Here is a 25,502-nt window from a genome sequence, read left to right as displayed (position 1 = left end):
CCAGCATATCTGTGCGATATGCTCCGCTATTATAAACTTTAACTCTCATGAGCAGCACAATCAATACCGAACACCGAGCCCTGGTTTCAATAATTTCATTATAGGTTCCACTCAAATCAAAACACACGCAGCTATCAGAAAAAGAAATTCACTTCAGATACAGACGAACATCAGAGGAGACTTGAAGATTTCCGTGATGGATGCATCACACAATCTAATTTACGGTGCCTTTTATGCGGTATCTGTGTACGGTATTTACTACTAGCAGTATAAAGGAGACCGCAGCTATTCTAGGACTCAGCAAACATATCTGCGGCATATGCTCCGCTATTACCAACCTTACTTTACAGGAGTCTCTCAGTCATTACCAGCAGCCGAACCTTACTTTGAATAATTTCAGTCATACGTTCCACTCAAATCAAAACACACGCAGCTATCAGAAAAAGAAATCCACTTCAGATACAGACGAACATCAGAGGAGATATGAAAATTTCCGTTATCTATATACGGTATTTACCGGAAGCAGGCTCGATATTTGGATGATATCAGACAGTATCTTACGGTATCTAATAATAATAAATATGTTAGGCGTTCGGACAGAAGGGTCAGATTTCCTGATCGGTTTCAAGCAGGTTTCGGTTAAGCGTTGAAAATTGGCGGACATGGGAAATATCCACGTAATTTTTAAAACTAGTGCCGGGTAAAGAAAACTGTGTAAACCTATTATAAGTGTTACATAAAGAAAACGTTATCACTGCTAGGCGGTGTTGTAGCGGCGCATGAGCTAGAGGACGATTCATATTATGTTGTTGTCTTGCCTCGGAGTATCAACATCGTTAGGACATATATACTGTAATAATAAGTAAAGTCCGGACAAAAACAATATCGCCGCTACGGGCAACCGTCAAACAAAGACGAATTTTGATTTTCCTGTATGCTCCCGACCAGTATAAATAAACTAATGCGATCGTACCATGACCAGTTTCTCAGTCTCTGTCTCGAGCGATTTTAATAGCAATCAATACATAGTCTTAGCGAATCAGTTAATACCGAGCGTCTTAACGAACATTCTCTGTATCTATTATTTTAAGATATATTTGACGGTTTTCAATACCAAGATATCTCGTCATTTAAAACACACCACCAATCATCCACCACAACCCAGTAACACGGGTCACTGGATATGCGTAATAGCATTTTCCGCTCCTCGCGAAAAAAAGGTAATATGTATGAGATGGTAAAACGGTTAACGTGGAAATTCGTACGTGACTCAGGTATAAACAACCAAAAGGATCGGCCAAAGACACGCTCTCAGGACAACAGGTGCTGAATCTTAGTTCAAGATCGAGAACACAAAGTCAATTCAACCAAGAGGAAACCATCGTACAAATAGGAGAATAGCCTGCTGCTCGCAAATCCTACCAATGAAAACATGAGTGACTGATGCCAAATGTCACACTCAAGAGAACCAGGAAATCGAAAGAAGCGTGTAAACGATAAGTCCTACATATACACATAGAAACGTCCATACTACAGCAGTTCACTTCAATATTTTCTTGCCACGCGTCTGATCTACGAATGTGAAAGCATACCAACAAACGATATCCCATCTAAAAGAGGAAGTGTTATGTTCGCGCAACGCATTTTCATTCATATTTATTTAGAGACCGTACTCTCGATTTAGACTATGGCGAACTTGGGACCAACGCGAAGCAGAAATCTTTTAAACGAAAGTCTCACGAACACCACGATTTCCTCCTATTCGCCAATACTAATTTTTCCCCAACTTCTGAGGTGTGCAAAGGGAAGTAAGAACGGTTAGACGGGTTCAGTTGGTCAACAGATTCGCTACGAGAAATATCTACAAAATTAGGTATCGAAGTCACACGCATCACCGACTTTAGTAACTATGCGGTACATCAAATTGCTATTAAACATTATTTCACATTATCTTTGGACCCTCGGTGAACCATATGACCAGAAGGATTAGATTCTTGGTTCGTCGCAATCGAAACTTAACTTCAATATAATATCCTGTTTTAAATGTCATGTTTTCTAAGATAGAGTCTACATGTAGATACCGTTATTATTACACTAAACAGTCATAAGTCATAAGGTATATAGTATGTCCACTTTAAGTATATACGCGCTATTGTTTCTATACTTATAAAAAATAGGGAAAGAAGTTTCATATAGAAATTGAATGTTACCAAGGGCGCTTGTACTCCTGTTATTAAGTGCTCCAACCTATGAGCAGTAATCGGAATTTGAAATACACACAAACACACACACACACACACACATATATATATATACAATACTCAATACAAATAGAGCAAATCAATAACTTCCTATCATTGCTTACAATCATCGTGGACAAATTAATATGCTCTGACGCAAAATAAAACCAATACGCATAGCTCTTTGGAATGCCAACGGTTTAGCTCAGCACAAATACGAACTAGAACTCTTCTTCAAACAACAAGAAATTGACGTAATGCTTGTATCTGAAACTCACTTCACCGATAAAAATTACCTGAAAATAAATGGTTAGAACTTCTACCATACCCAATATCCCAGTGGGAAGGCCCACGGCGGCACCGAAATTATCACTATGAGCTTCCATCATTTCAGAAGGACTACCTCCAAACTACAAACGTAGCGTTAGAAGATTGGTATGGTTCAATCACCACTTTAGAAGTATATTGTCCTCCTAGACATTCTATTTCCAAAGAAGACTTCGATAACTTCCTCGAAGACCTGGGCAATAGATTCATAGCTGGAGGAGATTATAACGCTAAACATACCCAATGGGGCAGCAGACTTATCACAGTAAGAGGAAAAAATCTTTCGAAAAGCATAAACACCAACAGACTTAATTACCTTAGTACAAACGAACCCACTTACTGGCCCACTGACACTAACAAACTACTTGACCTATTAGACTTCTGTATAGCTAAAAACATCTCGCCAAGATATGTCCAAATCAACTCTTCTATGAGGTTCTTTCCCGTTATTATTCCTTTTTTTTTTAACTACCAATCAGTCGAAACTCGTATTTTGTAAGCAACAGCGGTTTAACCGATATCGTAACGTTTCATATCATATACAAAAGTATTAACCTATTTATATCGAAAAACTGTTAATTTAGATTATATCTTACGTTTAATTTGTCGTATGAAAAATAAACATAGGACACGAAGCGGTATTGTGCTTATGCAGAAACAAACGAAAGACAAGGACAACGTAAACACAAGAGTACCGTTTCGCGTCCTTACCTGGTTTTTATACGACGACTTCAAGTTAAGATATCTACCGAACTAACAGCTCCTTTTAATATTTTCGTAAGGAATACGAATAAAAATCGATGAATGTATTAAAAAATATATGGTTCCATTTGGAAAAATGAAGTTGAAATGAGAACCTACTACTGGATCCACAAAAAAGTAATTTGCACCGTATGTGATGTCTTCATTCGAACTAAACAATTTTTTGGTAAAACTTCTTCTGATAACATCAATCTCATGTGAGATATTCTACCGCTTACTGTTTCGCCGTTAAATATTGAGATTATGTTTCTATATGTAATAAATTTCTATGTGTAATAAAATATCTACATATAAACTACATATAAAAAAATGAAAGTTTTAGACGATTTTGTAGATATCAGACTCGGTATATTATTTAAATCATGTCCATATCCAATTGTAATGACTTGTAACAGAATATGAGGACTGAGATTTTTTTTTATTCATAATTTTTGGTTAATAAATAGGAAAGATAACGCATGAATATACTGTATCGCCTTTCTTAAACGAAACAATGCATTTTGCGATTAAAATGCAGACATTATAGCAAATAATACAGTAACAGTAGATAATCAAAAAGAAGTAGGGAGAACACTTACCATAACAGCATGGAAAAGAATTTATGAAGAATCGTGTTACTGGAATAAGCTTCTTTGTGTATCACGAAGTGCATCAGGGCAGGATTCTTAAACAAATTTCGTAAAAAATTACTATCTATCAGATAAATACAATACGAGATTCGAAGAATAATTAATATTTAAAAAAACATAATTATTTTATAAGAACATAATATTCAATCATAGGAATAATTATACGTTAACTTCTGTTATTAGTAATTATTATCGATGACCGACTTTATTTTTGGTTCTGAATAAGCATTATCTTTGTTGAAAACATTTTTTAGCGGAAGAAAATGAAATAGGAAAAACGACCTAACTTTTATATAAAAAAAATATAATCGATATGTTTAATTAAAACTAAAACATAAATATTATATCATCACCCTTACGTTAATATAAATGTATAAATGTAAGTAGTATATTAGAGACGAAAAATATAATAAAAGTAAGAAAAAAGAAAAATAAATAAGAAAACTGTATTGGTTTCTACTTCCACCTGTGGAATAATCTATTTGATTGCCGTATGACCAATCCTAGAGACAGAACAAAGATATTAGATTAAAATAATCGACAGAAAGTTTTTAATTCTTAAAATTTGCAAATATGAAATATTTATCCTGAATAAATCCTTTTTGTAGTAAATTTACAAGTCGACTTTCGAATAATCAGATTTTATATTTTATCTAGTATCTAGCACTTCTTACCAATTGCTCAAACACTTGCTAAACACAAAAATTGTAACGTTTAAATAGGTAACTATTCCGTAGCACGTCCACACTACCGCGTTTCGAATATGAAAGACTGTTGAACAATACCGTCCCTAACAAAGGCAGATTCGTACTGCTTGTTCATTGGCTACGCTTCTGGACTATAAGTGAATCCTGTACGCTGCGCAAATGTTTCTGCGCCGATTATATAAGGTTGCCGAAAAGTGTCTTTCTTTTACAGACATGTCTTTTACAAAAACACATCTTTATACAAACATGAAATCTAATGTCTCAAACGTTGTGATTTTTATCGTGATAAAACAAAATGGATCGTACGTAATTCGATAAAATAATATAACACAAAAGATGTTGTGCATCCATTATTTCCTTATAAAACGAAACAAATTTTACATTGTGTAAAGAAGAAAATAGTTAATTTAGTGATTGTCCTCCTCTGAAGCATAAATAATGTTAGAGATATTTGACAAAAAATGGAGGCTATATCTGCAATCGCCACTGAAAATTGTGTAACTGCTACGCACATATGTAAGTATAATACATGGCATAAACCGCTACAATGCTTACAGCTATATCGAAGAAGATACTCTATACGTAACAATTCTCTAACCTCCAGATGCCCAAACCATGAGCCTGGGGAACAGTGTATACAAAGCTGTATTATACATGTACGATATGTATGTACGCATATTTTGCTCACTGTCAACAATATACAAGAAGGATACTTTTACGTATCCTCACAACAATATTTTAAAAGCAATTTTTGTATCAAAATACTTCAGTTAGAGAAGATAATATTAGAATTCTACAGGATATTTTGTTGTACGTAACGAATATAGCAGGAACAGATTTAGCAAATAAGAAAAGAAGTTTATATAAATATACGTATACGCGATGTGATCTTATTTTCGAGTTATTTATGGTTTATTTTGTTATTATTCGTCTTTACCAGTTGTAGAACGATACATTGAAATCAATTCATAAGTGAGAAGAATTTTTTACTGCATAAAGACAAATAAAAAGTTTCTCTCTAATGTATCGAACATAATCATTTAGAAAAAAACGGACGAATAAATGTTCTTTTTAAAGAAAGAATTAATGAACAATGAATAAGAATGAGAATAAAATTTTAATAATAAATTATTGAAGAAGTTGCCGGCAGCTGGAATTTCCATGATATGCTGTAAAAATCAACATTTTCAACACTTCTTCCTTGGCATTTTACCGCCGCTCGGTCTCAGTTTCCGAGATATTCGCAAAAAACTGTCGGTAACACTACATGTATATGTCTAACAGAGTCGCAAACATAGCTGACACGTTCGCCCCTTTGTTGGTCGTGTTGCTTGGCAATTTGTTTATTTACATCCATCAGACATTGATGTTTTCGTCTTTGAACTCTACTTTCCGAACCTAACAATAATTAATTGTTTACAACTATGTATTCGAGATTAAGAATCATTGCTGATATTGGCTGAAATGTATTTAACTCCAAATAATAACATTAAAATATAAAGCTCGATATAAGCTGTAACTTAAATGATTTAGATTATTCTAACCTAACTCGTACCATTAATAATAATTTTTATTACGCAGTTCTGCAAGCGGCTATAATTCGAAGGATCCGTGGAATACCCAAGTTCGCCCAGTCTTCGTTCATATATTGCATGTAAACGGAAGGTGAAAATTAGGTTTGGATTAGCTTTCTAAAGTCGGCCACCGCAAAGTAGTTGACAAACAATACGAACATATACGGTGCTACAGACGCACAGTTATATGTATCATTCACTGTAGTGGTGGTACCGACAGATTTTTGCAAAGATTTCGCAAAGTAGGGCCGAGTAGTGGTAACATGCAAAGGGAAAAGTTGTTCAAAACGTCGATTTCTGCGACATAGTGCAAAATCACCGAAATCCACGCTGCCAGCAGTTTTCTATATAATAACCAAATTTTAGTCGTTATTCCTTATTCGACAATCTACCAATTTTAGGATCCTGATGTACAGAGCATCTGAATTTAATCTATAATGCGAATTGCTCGTAAACTCGTCTTTCTATAAATAGACGTATAGGGGTAATATGAAGGTAACTTGCGTTTTTTAAAATAGAATCATATAATTTTTAATGCGCTAGTTGAACCGTTTTGACATTTCCTATAAAAAATGAATATCCTATACATGTAAATTCTATAGAATTTAAAACACCAACCGACGGTTTGACTTTTTCTGTGTTTACTGCGAGTCGGTCGAACGATAGAAATGTGAAAGGACGGGTACTTTGGGGGGAGAATAAAACAGGACTTCGAGAAGCGAAGATGGAGAACAAAAAAAAGAAAAGCAAGTTAAGAGTTAGAAAGAGAAAGAGAAGAAGGATTAGAAGCGGAGAGTTTTTAGGAGATACGGAAGAAGATTTAGAAAATCGATTCTTGAGTTTTCACGAATCGATCGCCTGATTTCCAAAAATATTATAACATTACGAATCGATTTTCTCCACACCATGCCGTTAAAGGTTATTCTGCGTATCACCATTAACGAAGACACGAAACGTGAAAAAATAGAGTGTATAGAATCCATAAGGAAACTGCAAGATGAAGTTTGTTTTGAGAACAACCTTTATAAAGCTTTTTCTTCCTTCCAATTTTCAGGCTCAAACGCGCAAACGAATAAATTAATGTTAAATTACTTTCCAAGACATACCAGTATCCAGTATATTAATAGATTTAAATAATAAAAATAGCAGTCTTAATAAAACAACTTTTGCTGAAACATTGCATTTTATAAAACGCTTAATATTTTAAAATACAGCGATATGAGTACTCCGATCTCGGAAGATCAGTAGCACTATGGTCATAACACCTGGCGGAGTGAATTCGCATACGTTTCAGGGCAACAATGTAATAAAGCTCAGTGAGACCTTGTGATGCAGTTCACTTGCGTTCGGGCCGACAATGTAACAAAGCTCAATGAAACCGTGGAACGAAGCTCTATGTGCTCGTGCGATCTAGAAAAACGAGCTCCATTTGGATACGAAATCGAGAATGGTCCATCATGTCATTACGATTCGACTGATAACCCACACGATGCAACTAGCACTTTGAATACTAATCATAATGTTACTAATTTTTGTTTTCTTTTATTTCTTTTGTTATCAAACCTCCGAACAAATTTTTTGTTGTTGAACTGGACCCTTGGCTTATTTGGACATTTAGTTAAATTGTAAATAACGTTAGATGTATCGAGTCTACTGTTGGGAAACCTCAATATTTTAGTTACACCCAAGGACGTGTGATAGTCAGATGGAGATGAAAGTACACCGGAGCTTTCCCTTTGGAACTTTAGGAAAATCCCATAACATTGTAATCTAGATTCTAGCCGTAATTCAGCAATTGTCGTCATCCAATCCGATTGTATTTGTTCGAGACTTGTGATAGTGACCTTGAACTCGAGGCGACAACCAGTCGCCGAACGTAACCGCGGTCAAAGGATGAATGTTTTGTCTAACAAAGGCATGGAATAATAATATAGCTTCCCTTAAAAAGGAAATAGTTGTAACGGCACCAGTAACAACAGTAAACATTCCAACGGTTTCTGTCCCATGGCTCGCCACACGCAGAGCCTACTCCCCGGGTAAGATGATTACCAGATGTCGATGCATCTTCACAGTGCATATTCAGTTAGCCTGAGGATCCGTTATAAATCTTACAATTTAGTTAACTAAAGTCGTTCAAACAGACAAACAGTCTTTGTCCCAACTACGGGAACATAGGAGAAGTCTGTTTTCTCACGAACGACGCTTCCCGCTAGGGCAACTTGCCCTCAAGGGCGTCTAGTATCCTTCTCTAACCATCAACATGGAAATTGACCAATTAACAGCAACGTCAATTTCCCTCACTTTCCGAACGAAGGCATCTCTCCACAAATCCGATAATCTAGTGTCCCTAGACATCGTAGTTTTCCTCTGCAACATCATCATGACGGAAAGTCATTCTCTCGTGAGGTCGCATTAGGGAGTTGCATATCGTCTTTACGCTCGGTGGATATTCTACGTTTTAACAAAGAGTTAGTTCAGTAATACTTGTACCGTAGACAAGGAATTTGGGTACAACTTGGACTGTGGAAGAAAGCGCATTTTGTTATCCCCTTGACCGCGGAGTCGTTATTGAACCTAGGATCATTGTCATTATAATCTCGAGTATCTAATTGCCACGGTAATTTGTCAAATTCTGTAATACTCGTATTTGCACTATTGAATATTTTATCTATTGCATAATAACAATGCCTAATCCAAATGAAGATTCGTTTCACGCCGCTACCCCCAACCCTAATCATAGTACGAACCCGACATGTATGTGATGTAATCCTGATTCACGACCATGCAAGGAAAAAAATTAATAAAAGGAAAACGGAGATTTATATTTACGACTTCTCTTTATTATTACTTTCATGATGCGTATGATGATACAAATTTCCAAAATGTAAACAATCTTACAAAATTATTTATATATTATGTTCATTTCTGAACAATTTTATCGCATAATTTGTTGCTAGACAATATTTTTTTCAATTCTTACATACTAGCGATGGATACAAATAAGTGGAATCACCTAAACTTCTTCGTTATTGTTATACGAAAAAACTTCACAGGACAAAGTTATATTTGAATAATTATATACTTATAGAATCATTCCCTACTCGGTTGTCCTACCCTACCTGATATACCTTTTAAACATATATGTATGTATGTGTATTATTTGATATATCTTTCATCTTTAAGGTTATCCACGCATAATAGATGACAGGCGTTGTTGCATCGGGCTATGAGAAATAAATAATGTGGATACAGATCCTTGTTTATGTACCCGATATACTTATTTCATTTTTTATCCTCACTGACGATGATACTAAACGCCAAGTATTGACAATACTATCGATCGTATGTAATCAAAATTCAAGGATTGAGGTACAATATTGACGAAAATTTACATATTTTGTGTGCAAGCGTCACTACCTATGGCGGAAAATTAAATAAGATTAATCGTGCGATTAAGTTTCAATATTTTTGATCACTATTTGCTGCGTAGACTCAAAGCAACTCTGATTTTGAGTCACGGTGCATTTAGACTAAGCAAGCTGTTATAATTCGAGAACATCTTCCACTTGTTCAATACTATGAAATGGAGGCAGAAATATTTATTTTAAAACATTTATCATAGCAATGATACACAGTCGCGATTGCGCTGCGATATTATTTTTGATAATGTATTCACTAGTCATGTGACAATAGCATAATCTATTTCTTCCTATTCTTTACAGGCAAGTAACTGAAACATTGGAGGTAGTCACACATAATGTGCCATGTTTGCTATATAACGGCCAATTTTACTGTCGTACTATGAATTGAAAGGCACATTTTTTCACCAATATCATTTCGTATATTTTAAATAATTGTTTTATACGAATCTTCTAAGTAATCTTTTCTCAGAAATGATTCGTTGGCAATATTTTGATTCGTATATTTTCTTCTGAAAATTTACTAATATCACGACATCTAAACACCACTATGGAATATTGGCAATCACTATAGATTTGCACAAATGGTTGGTATTGTGGAGAGAATAGGAATCGGCGAAACACTTAAAGAGCTTACCCTGTCGTTGCAAGATTTTGTTGTTGTTGGAATTCGTTACGCTGATGATCGTCCAGCTGCGGCGAGAGGTTGCGTGGTTGCGTTCCTGGACCAACGGGTTATGCTTCTTCGAAGGTGACGCTCTCGACGACACTGGCTTCTCTGTAGTGATAATGCTTCCGCTGCTGGTTTTGATGTATTCACGTGACACTGTATGGTCACTAGTAAATGCACTTTTCACTTGACACGTCATCCGGCTGGAAGGACCAAAATGTTTCGCGGACAGACGCAGCATTAGCCTCGTCTATTTTCGGCACGGTCGATAGATGCTTAAAGGGCGCTATAACCACGATGGTGCGTTGAGTTTTTAGATCTCGTAAGTGGAGGGTAGCACTCACTTGGCACGGCAGGTTTTTTTATTGCGTAAGCCAACGGTATCGATGTTAAAGAGACGCGCACAGGTCTGTCAGATGATCGCCATCTTGGTATGGGGTCCCATTATTCAGGGCAGGGTTATAGAATCATCATTAGCCTGCTGCAGATCTACGAACTGGTGGTGCCACCTGTACGTACAAGTTACGATACGTAGGCTTAGATGAGTATATTGAACGTGTCGTGCCATCTCGGGACTATTACAAGTCATGACAGTTAGGTATTCGAGCACCGAGTGACACCTGTGGAGCTGGACTCGTACTACGGTGTAGCGAGAGCCATATGATAAGCTGCAGTGTTAAGAGTACTTATTCTCTTCACTTTTGTCTAACGCCCTTTTAGGTTAAGATTGGGAGAGTGGGTCCTTTCCAATTATATGAATTAATAGCATGAAATAGGTTGGATTGGGAGGAATTTACTAAGCGAAAGTTCTCGATAAAATAGTGGTTTATAAAGTATTGTTCTCGATACGGCATGTTGTTGTACAGGTCAGTATGTCTCCAGGCGTGGTGCTTGAGGTTCATTCGCATCCTCGAGAAGAGGACCACATTACGGACCACTTGTTTGTTGACAGAAATAGAGCCTGCTCTAAGTAAGTTCCACCGCTGTTGAGCTGTTACTTTGGAGATGCGTTTAGGGGGATTTCCCAAATTTTCTCGCGGTTCTAATTTATTTTATATAGTATCGTACAGTGGCAGCTATCTACTTGCCAAGTCGCGTTACAGGAAAAAACTTGGGAGCACGGGAAATTACTTTGAAATCTGAGACAGTTAGCCTGATATAGTCGGCTGCCCAAAAGTTCCGTTATAATACTTCAGAATTAAACATAATAGGATTTGGAAATATTGCGCTATAACGGTTTATGAACAATATAATGGATTAACGACGATGTGTAAGTCAAGGGTGGTGTAGGTCGTAAGACAAAGGATAGTGTAGATAAATATGACAAGCTGTATTTATAAACAAGTTATATTTTATAAATTATTTAATGTGTATTCAGGCCAGTCCTATTATAGCGGCGATAGTTAGAGTCAAATTATTAATTTTAGTTTTTTATCGTAATTAGTATTATGCTGATTGTAGCCATGATGAAGACGAATCATAATAGTCCTGGCCAAAATTGGTGATTTGGACATATAACAAATAATATCAATATTAATATAGCAAATAAATAACATAAATATCGATATCATTTGTAAAGGGATGGCATTTTGAGCATAGTGAATTTATGTTGAATAGTTTTCGGGTACTAGACTGAAATTAGATAATAATGTTATTACTTATGTTATAGATTTACTCGTTAATTTTAAGGAGATGTAATTGTTCAGGCGCCGTTAATTCACTGGATATGTCACCCTAAAACAGGATGTTTTAGATTTATAGCTCTATAGACTATAGAATTTTACATTTATAGCGGACGAAGAATCCGCTATAATTTTATTATTTTTTCTTTTTTGTGCTACGCTCCCTCCTTCGTCGTAGTCGCCAGTCGTCGCCATCACCAGTTGGTTTGAATTCGCCGTGTTTCGTCCCGGGACTACCAGTGGACTCGTCAGTGAAGCTATATCCGGTAGTCCCTGCCATAGACGCAGAGGAAGTCTCGTTAGATGCGGTATTTGTATTGTGACCCCGTATATTCGTCCGCTAGCGAGACAGACTCGTTGTCGTCGTAGTAGCCCTCTGGTGTTGGCGATTGGGTACCCGGATAGCCCGGGAGGTGTTACGACTGCGTTGACGTCCTCTGCCTGTCGGCGTCCTGCTGTTACCGATCCGCCACAGATTATATATTGCACTGATAGGAAGTATTTTATCGCTACAATTATGAGTTTTGATTAAATATAGCATAGTGTGAAGTCAGTACGAGAGAGGAGATGAGTCGTAAAAAATGGCAGTAATTGTATAATAACAAAGGACAAGCGAAATATACTAGAATGACTCATCGGCTAGCGGGTGGTTGTATCTATCAAAAACAAAAGAAATTTGACAGATCTTTGTTTATAGGACTTGTTGACAATCAATGTCACGCGGTCGATACAATGTTTGAGTGGGCTGTGTTTAGACATACAACATAATTTATAAAATAAACAATTCTTATATTTGATTTAAGGAATGATAGCTCGTTTGCGAGCAGTATTTATTAGACAGTGGCTGAAATTCAGTTGATAATTTCAATTTAGTAATTAAATAACTAACGAATGAGTTTTTAGTCTATAAAGCATGAACGAAACAGATGATAACACTCTATAGAGCGTTTGTGTTTGGCAGGTGTATTATTTTGCTTTGTTCACCTAGTGGATGGACATTCTGCTGCGATGGCTTTAAATTTGTAGATGTAAATAATGGGATTCATTGATATTATTATAGGGAGTGGGTGGACACTGCATGCACGTTGAGAGTTGTACAGCACTGGTAGAGTTAATCGAGTAACGTTTAAAACAGCGACACACATTATGGCTGACAGTCGGCTCCATGTCGTGAACGGGGTTCGTATCGATATCCAAGATATCGAAGCTAGTGCGCATGCATTGGTCTGGAGCGCCACGCATGGTATTTAGTTCGCGCCATATTGGTTAGACGTCGCCACCCTACGCTTGGCTGCTGACAATGGTATAGCCGGCTCGAAACAAATTCCTACTTTTAGGTGATTTATGTCATATAAATTTAATATTCATATTTGTTAAATGTAACGAATTTGCGAATGTGTATGACGAGCCGAACGTAAAAGTAAAATTAAAAGAAAATTTTAGAAGTTACTTAGTTCTAAAGGAACTATATGCAACAGAAGGACATACAAATGCGAACTTAGAAACTTTTATAAAAGTTGCGGTTTGCTTATAAAGTAATTGATGATTTATGGGGTATGTGAGGGTTGTTATTATATATGGGTTGATGGCTTTTGTTTTGACGATTGGCTTTGCTTATGGATTACGATTGGTATTTTTTGGAAGGACTTGGCATATTAGTACGACGAATCTGGCTATGTCCCTGGACTATGCTCTTCATTTAAACAAATATGGATAAGTTTATGATAGAGGAAAAAATTACGGCGCATGTGGTTTCGAAGCACCCAGGCCCCGTCGGTGTTCGAGTGGCGTTCCAGGCTCGTCTCGACGGTCATCCAGTGACTGGGTAAACGACGAGAGGAGGGTGGGTCCCGGGGCTCCCTTTCGTTCGAAAAATATGACCAGGGACCAGAGCTACGAAGACAGCGAGTTCGAAGTTAGAGAAGGCAATGAAAGGCGTAAAAGAATAAATAAAAAAGAATGCGAAGCTTCTAGAATTTAGTAACCATATTCGGGAGGTGGTGGAGAAAAAGGAATCTGGCAGCCTAAAAGTAAGTGGTGGAAGGATACCGCCGAGAATTTTCTCTGTCGCTACCGTCAAGGGGGATATTTGGCTCCGGCTGCGAAAGGAACTAGCGGAGTGGAGGAAAACTCCCTTATAACCTGGTCGAGTTCAGCCGTGAATTCGGCTAGTGAAACCGTCGAAGAGGTGGTCAGCGCATCCGAAGGTGAGGTTTCCTTATTGAATAGCTGCTATAGTACTCCGAAGGCAAGCCTAACTAGGCATTCGCGGGAACCACTTATCAAAGCGGCGCTGAAGAGGCACAGAAGCATAACAAGAACGGAGAAGAACAGAGAAGACTGCATGTTAGTCAGGCCCAGCGAATAGGAAGAGATGAGAGACATCATGATTGAGGCTTATAAGGAGATAGCAGCTGCCGCGAATAGACTTGTTATAATTTCCAGAAAGTACCAGAAAATCAGAGAATTGGCCATTTCGGTCAAAAGTAAATCGGACAGTGTTTGGGAGAAGCTGATGTCAATATCAAATAAGAAGGGACGCAAAGGTAGGGGACACGTGGAAAGGCCCGTAGAGGTTAATGTCTCCACACAAACTTCCCCTCCAATGGCCGAGGTTGGCAAAAAGAACGGGGCTGGAGTAACAAGATGCCTGTTGAACAGAATAATAAAAGAAAAACCGTGTCGCCGCTCGAGGATAGGAAGGTTCACAGGGTGAAGGGGCCAAAGGAAGGGGATACCTAGGGATAAAGAAACCTGCGACTCTGGAGACGAATGGATTGTCCAGACGAGTAGGAAGGAAAGAAGACGGGTGAGAGAGAGGAGTTATAACGAGGAAAGGAGGCCACCTGCTAATGAAGACCGGAGTGAAAGGTTGCCTAGAACTCGAAATAGACCGGAGGTCCTCTTGGGGAAAGCCCGGGAGAGTGAGCAATGGCTCCAGACCTATCAGGAGCATATGGTAGCGAAGGAGGCTCTGTGTGAGAGCTCGGGCATCAAACGAACGAAGAGCGGGAATATTCTCGTGGAACTGAAAAAGGGGAATTAAAGGAGGTGACATTGCCCTTAGGATAAAGGAGGTAATAGGGGACAAAATCCTTGTTTCCCCCCTCCAGAGTAGGGTATCAGTGGAGATTAGGGATATCGACCCACTGGAAAGTAAGGAAGATCTTGAACAGGACATTGTTAGTGGGCTGATGATCAAGGATGGCAGCGAGGTATAGATTAAATCGTTAAGGGCGGCACCGTGGGGAACACACACGGCGATTGCTGTGGTGCCGGCCTCTTATATCTCAGGCAAGGAGGGGAACATGAAAATAAGAACTGGCCACACTATAGCCACGATGCGATTCCTCCGTAAGGTAGTTAGATGCTATAGGTGCCATGAGATTGGGCACATGTCTAAGAAGTGCACGATCAGCCCTGGCAAGGAACGATGCCGTAAATGTGGCGCGATGGATCATACGATGGTAAACTGCAGTAACGCTCCTAGGTGTACGTTGTGTAGTTAGGGATCCGAGCTACGGACTAGACACGTTATGGTTTCGTTAGCGTGCCCCACGTATAGGAGACTAATTTACAATGGGACAGTCAGAAGACAGGCACCCTGAATGTTCTGCAAATCAATCGCAATAGGAGTAAGCTTGCGCAGGACCTGATGCAGCAGTTTGCCTGGGAGCGTCGGGTCGACGTTGTGATCATCTCAGAACCTACTCGACAGCTCCCCTTCTGGTATAACGATACGAAGGGGGATGCGTCCATCTGGTAGAAGATTTAATGGCTTCTACCCCAGCGAAGATACGTTGGCTGAAAAGGAGGGATATGTCGGGATCACAAAAGGGGAAGCGTACTGCGTGAGTGGCCACTGCTCGCCCAACGTCAGCCTGGACATCTTTGACGAGTACGCGGGGAGACTTGACATATCCATTGGGGCAGCCGTGAGGAGATGCAAGGAAGTTATCATCTCAGGAGACTTCAATGCAAAATCTAAGGCATGGGGTGTCACCAAGACTGACAGGAGGAGAAGGATGCTGTCAGGGGTTCTGGATAGCAACCGCCCTGCTCCTATTAGGGTCGGTAAGGGTTCCACGTTTGAGACAGGTACTAGGAGGAGTTTCCTAGACATTATAATCTTTAGTGGTAACCTCTTTAAAAAACATAAACGCTCTGTGATCCTTGGGGATTACAGCGCCTTGGATCACAGTTATGTGCTACAATGAATTTAAAGGCTTGGTTATGCCTAGGAGTAGGAGGCGTTTTGGGTATTCGAAGAAGGACATAGTGCCGGAGATGTTTTTTAAAATCTTTGACGACAAGGAAGTTAAGTTATTGGGAGCTCGGACAGGCGTGGCGGAATGTCAGGAGGATTCCCTGCAGAAAATTGCATCAACGGAAGTCGTAAATTCCCGTTACGGTTAGATAATCGACACCACAAACTGATCGATCCTCTTATTTCTGTTAGGATAATAGGGGTGATTCAATTGAGTATTGAATTAACAGGTACAAATTACAGTTTATTCAAACAACATGTTGACTAAAGATAAATACATAAGTCACTTCAATTACTTCATTGGGAACCAATTTACGAACTGTCACGAGCAAGTCAACGAGAGAATCGTAATTCTACCGCGAACTTTTATTTTTATTAATACTTAGCTAAGAAAACTTTTGAGAAAATTAAACAAAGAAAAAAAGCCTTCACCATGACAATGTATCAATGTATTCGAACCTGAGATACTACGGCCACAACGTAGGATCCTAGCCACTAGACGATCACGGCTATTGGAGTGTTATGTCTGAAATGTTCTGAATGGTCGATGGTAACTATCAACAATGACCAAATTGATCCATCAACCGTGAAGATCTTTCTACTCTGATACAATTGTGATTAATCCATTCATCTATAATTCAAACTGGCTGTAATTCAGATTATATTTATATATGTCCGAGACGGAAGGACACTGGATCCTTCCCTTTGGAACTTTGGGAAAACTCCGTAACATTGTAATCTAGATTCTACCACAACTGTAATTAAACAATTGTAGTCATCCAGTCCGATTGTAATTGTTCAAAGCTTGTGATACTGAGCTTGGACTCGAGGCAACAGCCAGTCGCCGAACGAGGCTGCGGTCAAGGGATGAATGTTTTGTCTCACAAAGATATGAGGTAATAGTATAGCTTCCCTTACAAAGGAAATAGTTGTAACACTTGACAGTAAACATTCCAACGGTCTCTGTCCCGTGGCTCGCCACACGCAGACCCTATTCTCCGGGTAAGATGATTACCAGATGCATCGATGCATCTCCACGGTACATATTCAGCTAGCCTGAAGACCCGTTATAAATCTTAAGATTTAGTTAACTAAAGCCCCTCAAAGAGACAAACAGACGTTGTCCCAACCTCGGAAAGATAGGAGAAACCTATTTCCCTCAAGGGCGGCTAGCATCCTTTTCTAACCACCAATATGAGAATTGACCACTTAACAGCAACGTCAATTTCCCTCACCTTCCGAACGAAGGCTTTCCTCGACGAATCCGAGGATCTCGTGTCCTTAGACACACTCCATACGATCTCATCCACTCCACTCTCACACTCTCACTCCACTCACACTCCATCCACTCCCTCGTACGACCTCATCAGCGAGTTACGTGGTGTCTTTACGATCTGTTAATATTTCACGTTCCAACATATAGTCCAACTCAGACTTTGACGAAAATAATAAGTTCGCTATCCCGTTGACTGCGGATTCGTTATCGAACCTTAGACCATTGTCACTAGTATCTAATCACTGCAGTTACTTACAAACTCTGTAAAATCCATACTTGTGTTAATAAACATCACTTCGATTGTATAAGGAAGATGTATAGTTCCATCGAAGATTCACTATGCGCCCGTTACCCTTATTCCGATAACGACTCGGGCTCTTATTACGACAATGATTCAAGAAATATATATTTATATCAAATTAAATTATGCTACGCACTAATACAAATAAGTATTTTTGACGCGTTGTTGATTGTAATTTTAAGTGTACAACAGTAAAAAAAAACATAGTTAGTTGAACCTGATATTGACAATACAGCAGCCCCTATTGCACAATATTACTGGAACTGTGTATTGGACCGCTTCCACCATCGTCCTCCACTGGATAAATACATTACCTCACACGCTCAATACACTTGTCGCTAACAGAGTCTCCAAAATCCAAACAAAAACCAGTATCCGCAATTAGCGCCATGCTTCTATCAACGACAATTCCGCGGATCTGATATCGCGAGGCCAAATGCCCGAGGAATTTCTACGCCCGACCATTTGGCACGGTCCTGAATGGCTCCAACAGTCGGAAGACTGCTGGTCGACCTGGACACTAGCACCGCAAATTGAATTACTGGAACAGAAAAGGACGATTTGTCTGTCCGCGACTCCCGCCGATTACAGCATATTGCAAAGATCATCACTCGATAAATTAATCATAGATTCGGTGATTATATTATACATACATACATACATAAATATATATTTATATCTAATTAAATTATGCTTCGCACCAATAGAAATAAGTATTTTTGATGCGTTGTTAATTGTAATTGTAATTGTACAACAGTAAAAAAGAAACACAGTTAGTTAAATATCTTGTGCAGGTTTTTTACTTATTTGCTTATTAAAATTAAAATTAGGATCTATAAGGTTGGAAAGAGGACATTATTAAGCCCCGCAAAAACCTATTCTGAAATAGATACACAATTTAGTTCTATATGTATTAAATAGACAGCGAACGATAGAACTTTTTAATTTATTTTTAAATAAAAATCTGGAATAGAAATGTTTTGTTCCGGTTTACGTAAAATTACATTTTTGTTATATCAACATGTTGTTTTGCAATAAAGTTTATAAGAGTTTAAAGGCTTTGCAATCCCAATATAAATTCCTGTTGATAATAACTTTGAGACTCGCATTATATTCAAATATCAATCGTTTAAAATCGACAGTTTACGGGATACGAATACTCTTGTGACTCACTGTGTGTGAGGGCACAAAGTTAGAAAAACTCTCTCTTGAGCAAAGGTGACGTCCCTTTGTTTAAGAAAATTACATTCTGTATTTTAACGGCTTCAACTTGAAGGTATGTCTGAATCATTTTTCATTTTTCTATAAATTGTTGTTACCTATATTAGTGTATCTCTCATACTGGCTTGTACATTCTATTAGAACTAATAAACTGTATTACGTGTATTTCCTTTTATGGATAGCAATAGACGAAAGAGGATTAAACGAGAACGAGGAGATTAAATCAATACGGTTATATTGTCTTATAAAAATTATGGATACAAATGAAGTTGAAATTGAGGAGTCGGGTGCTTAATGTACCATGTGAATATGTGCTATAAACAATGAATACATATTTATTAATAATAAACTAAAAGCATTATGAACATTTATTTCTCTAAAATAATAGTAATAAGTGTAATTATTTAAAGGGCTGATTTAAATGTCAGTATATGCGCGCTTCCATCTACTTAAATAGTTAAGGTTGCAGAGTCTGCTCGGTTTCTGCTACATTTCTGCTGCTTTTCTGCTGTCCGATTATACTGCGCAGAATCTGCTATGTTTCTGCCACCAATCTGCTGTCAGATTAGGTTTGCAGAATCTGCAAAACCCGAGTCCAATGTGGAAATAGGTTGCTATAGTTTGCATGTAAATTGTTACCAGTGTAGGTACGCCTTTTCTCTCTGTTAATGATGCGTTCGACTTGAATGAGAAATATTTAGTCTGAATCTGTATCAAGACTCGTATTAAACGTCCTGCCATACGTAACTGAATCAGGCGTCGAAACAAAGCGTCGCGTTGCGTCGCGTCGTTTCTCACAAAAACAAGTTTATGACTCGTGTGACCCACCAGTGATGCACGCCGGCGTCAACGTGTTAATTATAGAAACTTTACCTTCTGATATATACAATTACATATATATTATGCTCTTAATCGTTAAATTATATCTGTTTAATACATAAATATATTTATATGCATTTATGTGCTACATACAATATTTTACTTAATATAATATTTATAATATAATATTGAATATGTGGCGGCACTCAACAGCGAATATCACCACTCGACACTAACTAGTGTCGGGCGACGGCAGTGCATTGATTAGCACATTAGGTTACTAACGTTCGGGAACTGGGTTCGAATCCCGGCGACCGGAGTTTGATTTTTCTTCTACGCATTAAAAATGAGACAAAAAGCAGTAGTACCCCAGCAGCGACATCTACACCTGCAGCAGAACCTATCTCGGCCTCTACACTAGGCAGCCGCACCTACCACGACTTACACCTCAAATATATAGTTTATGAAATTATTGTAACCGTTTAAAAAGATTCAACCTAGTTCATTAGATTCAGTTAAATTTATACTATATAATTATCACATAGGATGTTTCTATAGTTAATATGAAATATATATGTCGAATGTTTGATCGTTACTATGAATCCACCAATTTATTAATGACAGCGTTATACATTATAAAGGTAATAGATAGATTATAAGAGTGAAGGAATATACTCGAAGATATAAGGAGAAAGATACAGTTTAAAAAAGATTAAAGCATGCACATTTCCATGACTCAATGAATCTTCTGCAGCTAACGAATCATGATTCTTTAAGAATCAAATTTGCAGCCTAATTTGTTAGAGGCAGTGTAAATAATTTCGGCTAAGCCTATTCTAGCTTTGTCCGAGAGGACGAAGCTGTGACATTCTCCGACGTTCTCTCGACATATAATCGCGAGGAGCGTGTCGTAAGTGCTTGGTGGGGCAGTTTGTGCTAGAGTTTGTCGAGTTTGCTTAAACGTGATGAAAAAGATTCATCCTCCATATATAAGAACCCACTCTTTTGTATATATCTTCTTTCATTAATTTCATTGAATTTTCCTTTTTATTTAGAACTGTAATCATTCAATCAGTTATTAAATCAGTTTCGTGTTGTGGTTTAGTTTAAATGTCAAATAGACTTTTTTCTAAATCATGTGCTATATGGTTAATTAATGTGTCCGTTTCCTCCCCATAACAGGTTTCATATGTGTAGTGTTCCACGTGTATGCGGGTTATGAAAGACAAATCTCGTTCCGTACCGTTAGAAACGACATATGAACATGAACAATATGAAAAATCTTAGCCGATAAAGCTTATAACACGATCGTAAAGTATCGGTCTTGGAATTTTTATTTCTTCAAACTCGATAGCCGAAGAGTAATATTGATATGTACAAGCGTACAAGTTGCCCGACTTTCTAAACTGAGAGGAATCCCACGGCCTTTTGGAAAACCTAAGACCTCGTGTCGATCCAGGTATCACTGCACTCTTCAAGAGAAGGCGCGTCGAGGACGCGTGCAAGAGTGTCCCCAACCCTCAGAATGTCGTTCATTGGAGGGTTAATTTTTGATGGAAACTAATCGGTGTGCATCATGATCACATAAAGAGTATTGGGACATTTCAAAACAGACAATCGAGAAACTTTCTCGAGATTCTTCAAATCCTTCAAAACATTCTTCAACCGAATCACATCAGTTTTAGTTTTACGTTCGGTTTAGATCAGTTATTAAAATTAAATAGATTGTTAACTCCGTCTCTCATCCAAAATATCATCCCTATCTCTATCCAAAATATTGTTAACCGCAACGAAGACCTACGATTTTCGCTGACCAAGTCATAATGGCGTAGATCGTTTCGTCGCGATTGCGTTAAAACAGGCAGTTAACTATCATAAGATTAACGAGGCAGTATTCAAACAGAATGGTGAGCAAATATTTTCATTCAAATACTCATAGATATGAGTACCTGGTGCGTCATTTTCCTTTACTCTTTTGGTATAAATGATATGACTCCATCTACTCATGTACGATTCAGCAAATTTGTTTCCAGCAATCGGCGATCGAATGTGGGATTGCCTTAATTAGGCCAGAAATACACTATTTCATAAGAAAATCTAAATAGCTGTCTATATCTATAAATATATAAAAATCTAATACTCGTTGAAAATCACAAGATTCCGTTGCACAATCATTCTTGTGGTTTAGTTTAAATGTCAAATAGACTCTTTTCTAAATTATGTGGTATATGATTAATTAATGTGTCCGTTTCACAATCATTCTCCCTGCTATTGTGGAATCTTTCCAGAACAATTTCAATACAAACTAGCACTTACCGCTGTACAAAGTATAATTTCAACCGGTAAGTAATATCAGAGAGAAAAATGTGTTCCAGCTGATCGTCCTGGTTGTTCCCGTGCTGGTATTACATCATGCTATCGAGTACTCAGTTCAAGTAAAATTAGCATACACAAGAATCTGTAAGATTAGGGATCTTGCCGTGTTTGATTGTAATTTAGCATATATAAGAATTTATGTATTTAAGCTCAAAGTTAGGGATCTGCAATGGTTGGTTGCACACTAGCATAGGCAAGAATCTATTGAGTTCCACGCTACAAGAACTTATTTATTTGTACAATTCTACGCAAAAGCTCATATCTACTTTTCTATGCGAGATAGGCAAGTATGAGAATGACAAAATCGCGCAACAGTGAAACCAATTATAAGAGAAATTAACCGTTTACTATATCTTTTTCTTCCTTTTTCTTTTTTCTAAGACATCCCGGGGCACTCCTGTTAAGTGTTACGTAGGCCACCGTGCGGTTTTAGTCGGTAAAAGTCCGACACTACCACGCCGCTCCAACAGAGAACAGCGACGGGGTGACCATGAGGATCTCTCCACGCAAGAAAATTATATCGGGTTCGGTGCCATTTTAGTGTTACTACAAAAGTGTAAGACACATGTTGGTAAAAGTTTCATAAGTTTTCGCAAACCAGTTGGTTATTTGATTTATTTTAATCATTTTAGAACAATAATATCTTAACTAAACAGGACAGTGTAAATAGTAAGAAATGTATCTCTAGAAACCATTTATTACATATATATTGTTCATATACATTTTATTCCTAAGATCGGTTTATACAGGGTGTGGCCGAAGAACATCCATATACGATACAAGCGAACGTAAGGCGATTCCTTATGAAAATATAAAAAGAAGGTTATTTTGCGAAAATAAATTAAAAGTATGATATAAAATTTGTCAATTAGTTTTTCCGCTTAATTTTCAAGAAAGTAGAATTTGGACGCGTTTAATTAAGAATTGTCCTAGTGTACACGAGTGATAGATCTGCAAATTTATTTTCCTCGAAAACAAACCGTCTTGTGAATAAATTTTATTTTACATTTCCGACCTATTTTCATATGTAGAATAATCTGATTATTTACTTCTACCTAGACTGGAATTAGCAATGTTCAAATATAATTAATAAATTTTCAAACTCGATTTTCGCAAAAACGAAGTGTCATACGAAAATTTTATGTTATAATTAGCGAAATTCAAGCACACTCGACAAAAATTCGAACTCGTTTTCCTTCAGAACTAAGCCTCGCACGTGAGAATTTTATTTCCTTTCCTGCTAGATTTTTCCATAAGGAATTACCTCAGTCTGATAGAATTACAATATTGTTTTCACAAACGATATTGGTTAAAAGATTTACTTGTTATGAAAATGTTTATTTACATTTATCACAGTTAATAAAATTAGAAAAATCTTAAAAAACGCTGATATACTGATCACGATCCGTTATATCCGAGGTCATCGTTGCGTACAATCGCACAAAATCATTCAAAATACCAATATTGTCTAAGAAATGTAATATACACCGACTCCGGAATGCGCCGCTATTCTATTACTATTACTTCTTCTGTTTTAATTTCTCTAATTCACTCTGTTGCACTGAAGCTTCGCCAAAGATTTCTTTCACCTTGCGCTTACGTTCTTCATTGATCTTATTCTGTTGTTTTATTTTGTAGTTTATTTTGTTTGTTTATTTTGTAGTATTTGTAGTTTCTTTAAGAAAGCTCTGCCTCTTCGTATTTCACGCATAGCACCTTTCATTTCTTCTTTATTCTTGTGCAACAATTTTTCTCTTTCAGCTTTCTCCCTGGACACAGTCTTATGTTTCTTACCGTCCTATCTGTAAAGAATATACGAAACTTAATAACATTTTTGAATTTATAAAATGGCGCGATTTGAAATTACAAATTCGATTTTTACACACACTGCTTCAATTCGCGGCTCGTATAGTCTTAATGGTTTTGGTTTTTTCTTTTCAACCATAATGTATTTTAATTTTTTGTTCTTTAGCTCTTCCAAATCCTTTGGTAATTTCACAATATGGTTCTTCACGTTTGAATCGCTCGAGCGGGCAGGAATGGTGGTGGTGATATGTACATCTTTCCCAACAGCGGGCGGGCTGCATTTGAGCTGAGGTGATTAGGTCGTGATACGTACTGAAGGAACACTCAAATACATTCAACAGTAAATATTTATTCACCATATATTCTACGTGTACACTGATGCGCAGAGCTCGCGGTTACTATTATCGGTTCGCGATTCGCGATTAAGAGTTCGACTACTGGTCGATGTGTTACGATGCGATGTTCGGACGATGATTACGCGAGATGCCGAAAACTTGGATTGTTGATTGCCTCGGACCGTGCGACTGTGACGACCGTTGTGAGTCGACTGTATGTAACGACTGAAGGGTAACGACTGTATGTAAAGACAGCTTTTCCGTCACGATGCTGCTGCTAAGGAAAGCTGTGATGGGGTATGTCTGAGGATGCGAGATGATCGGATTCGCTGAGGAAAGCTTTGGTTCGAAAAGTGAGGGAAATGGACGTCGTTGTTTATTAGCTAATTTTTGTGTTGGTCGTTGGAAAGGGATTCTAGCTGCCCTTGTGAGGAAGTTGCTAGCAAAAAGCATCGTACGTGAGAGAAAGCAGATTTCTCGTGTTTTCCCGTAGTAGGTGGTAGACTTAGAGACTGATAAAACAAAGTCTATTTGCCTCTTTGGAGGACCTTAGCTAAAATAAATCCTCAGATTTATAGCGGGTCCTTAGGCTGGCTAGAAATATTCGGTAAGAATGTATCGGCATCTGGCGATCATCTTGTCCGCAGTTATAGGGTCTTTGTGTAGCGAGCCACGGCACAGAAACCGTTGGAAAGTTTACAGTCGAGTGCCGCCGCACAACATTTCCTAGAGGGGGTTGGCAATTGAGTCAGGCAATTCCTTCCCCGCCTGGTGCATCTTCATGGGGGATTTCAGTGCTCACTCCACGGAATGGGGGAACCCAGGACGAACGCATGCCGGCTAGCGCTGTCATAGTGGGCTGTGGAACTCGAGCTCCTGTTGGTGAAGAGGGACTCCACAGGGTGAACGACCCCCAACGCGTTTACATGGGTCGCAGACTGGAAAGTGGCCGAGGACGTCGAGTCACTCTCGGTCCACATCTATATATTTATGGAGGTGGATGATATTTTCAGTCCTGGGACAGTGTCTGTAGGTGATGACCGCAGCCCTCCGAGTGGGGGGACGTGTACACCCACCGCCAAGGTGGAAGA

The 25,502-nt window shown here is 38.1% G+C and overlaps 1 protein-coding gene across 3 annotated transcripts in view; it reads right to left on the bottom strand.

Moving 5' to 3' along the window:
* Positions 1-11,927: 11,927 nt before the first annotated feature.
* LOC122569945 overlaps positions 11,928-25,502 on the bottom strand; it is a 101,795-nt gene continuing 88,220 nt past the window's right edge. For 2 of the 3 annotated variants that reach the window (XM_043731632.1, XM_043731633.1), the window contains one exon: positions 11,928-12,465. In XM_043731632.1, the coding sequence (XP_043587567.1) occupies positions 12,092-12,465 (374 nt within the window). In that variant the 3' untranslated portion in view covers positions 11,928-12,091. Of the gene's footprint in view, positions 12,466-23,082; positions 24,073-24,156; positions 24,389-25,502 lie in introns of those variants that run through there. The other variant, XR_006317628.1, reaches the window with a different exon arrangement.

This window comes from Bombus pyrosoma, linkage group LG8 (assembly GCF_014825855.1).
Source record: "Bombus pyrosoma isolate SC7728 linkage group LG8, ASM1482585v1, whole genome shotgun sequence".
Taxonomy (NCBI): Eukaryota; Metazoa; Arthropoda; class Insecta; order Hymenoptera; family Apidae; genus Bombus; species Bombus pyrosoma.
Note: the sequence above shows the minus strand (reverse complement) of the source record. Positions and strands in the feature narration are given on the sequence as shown.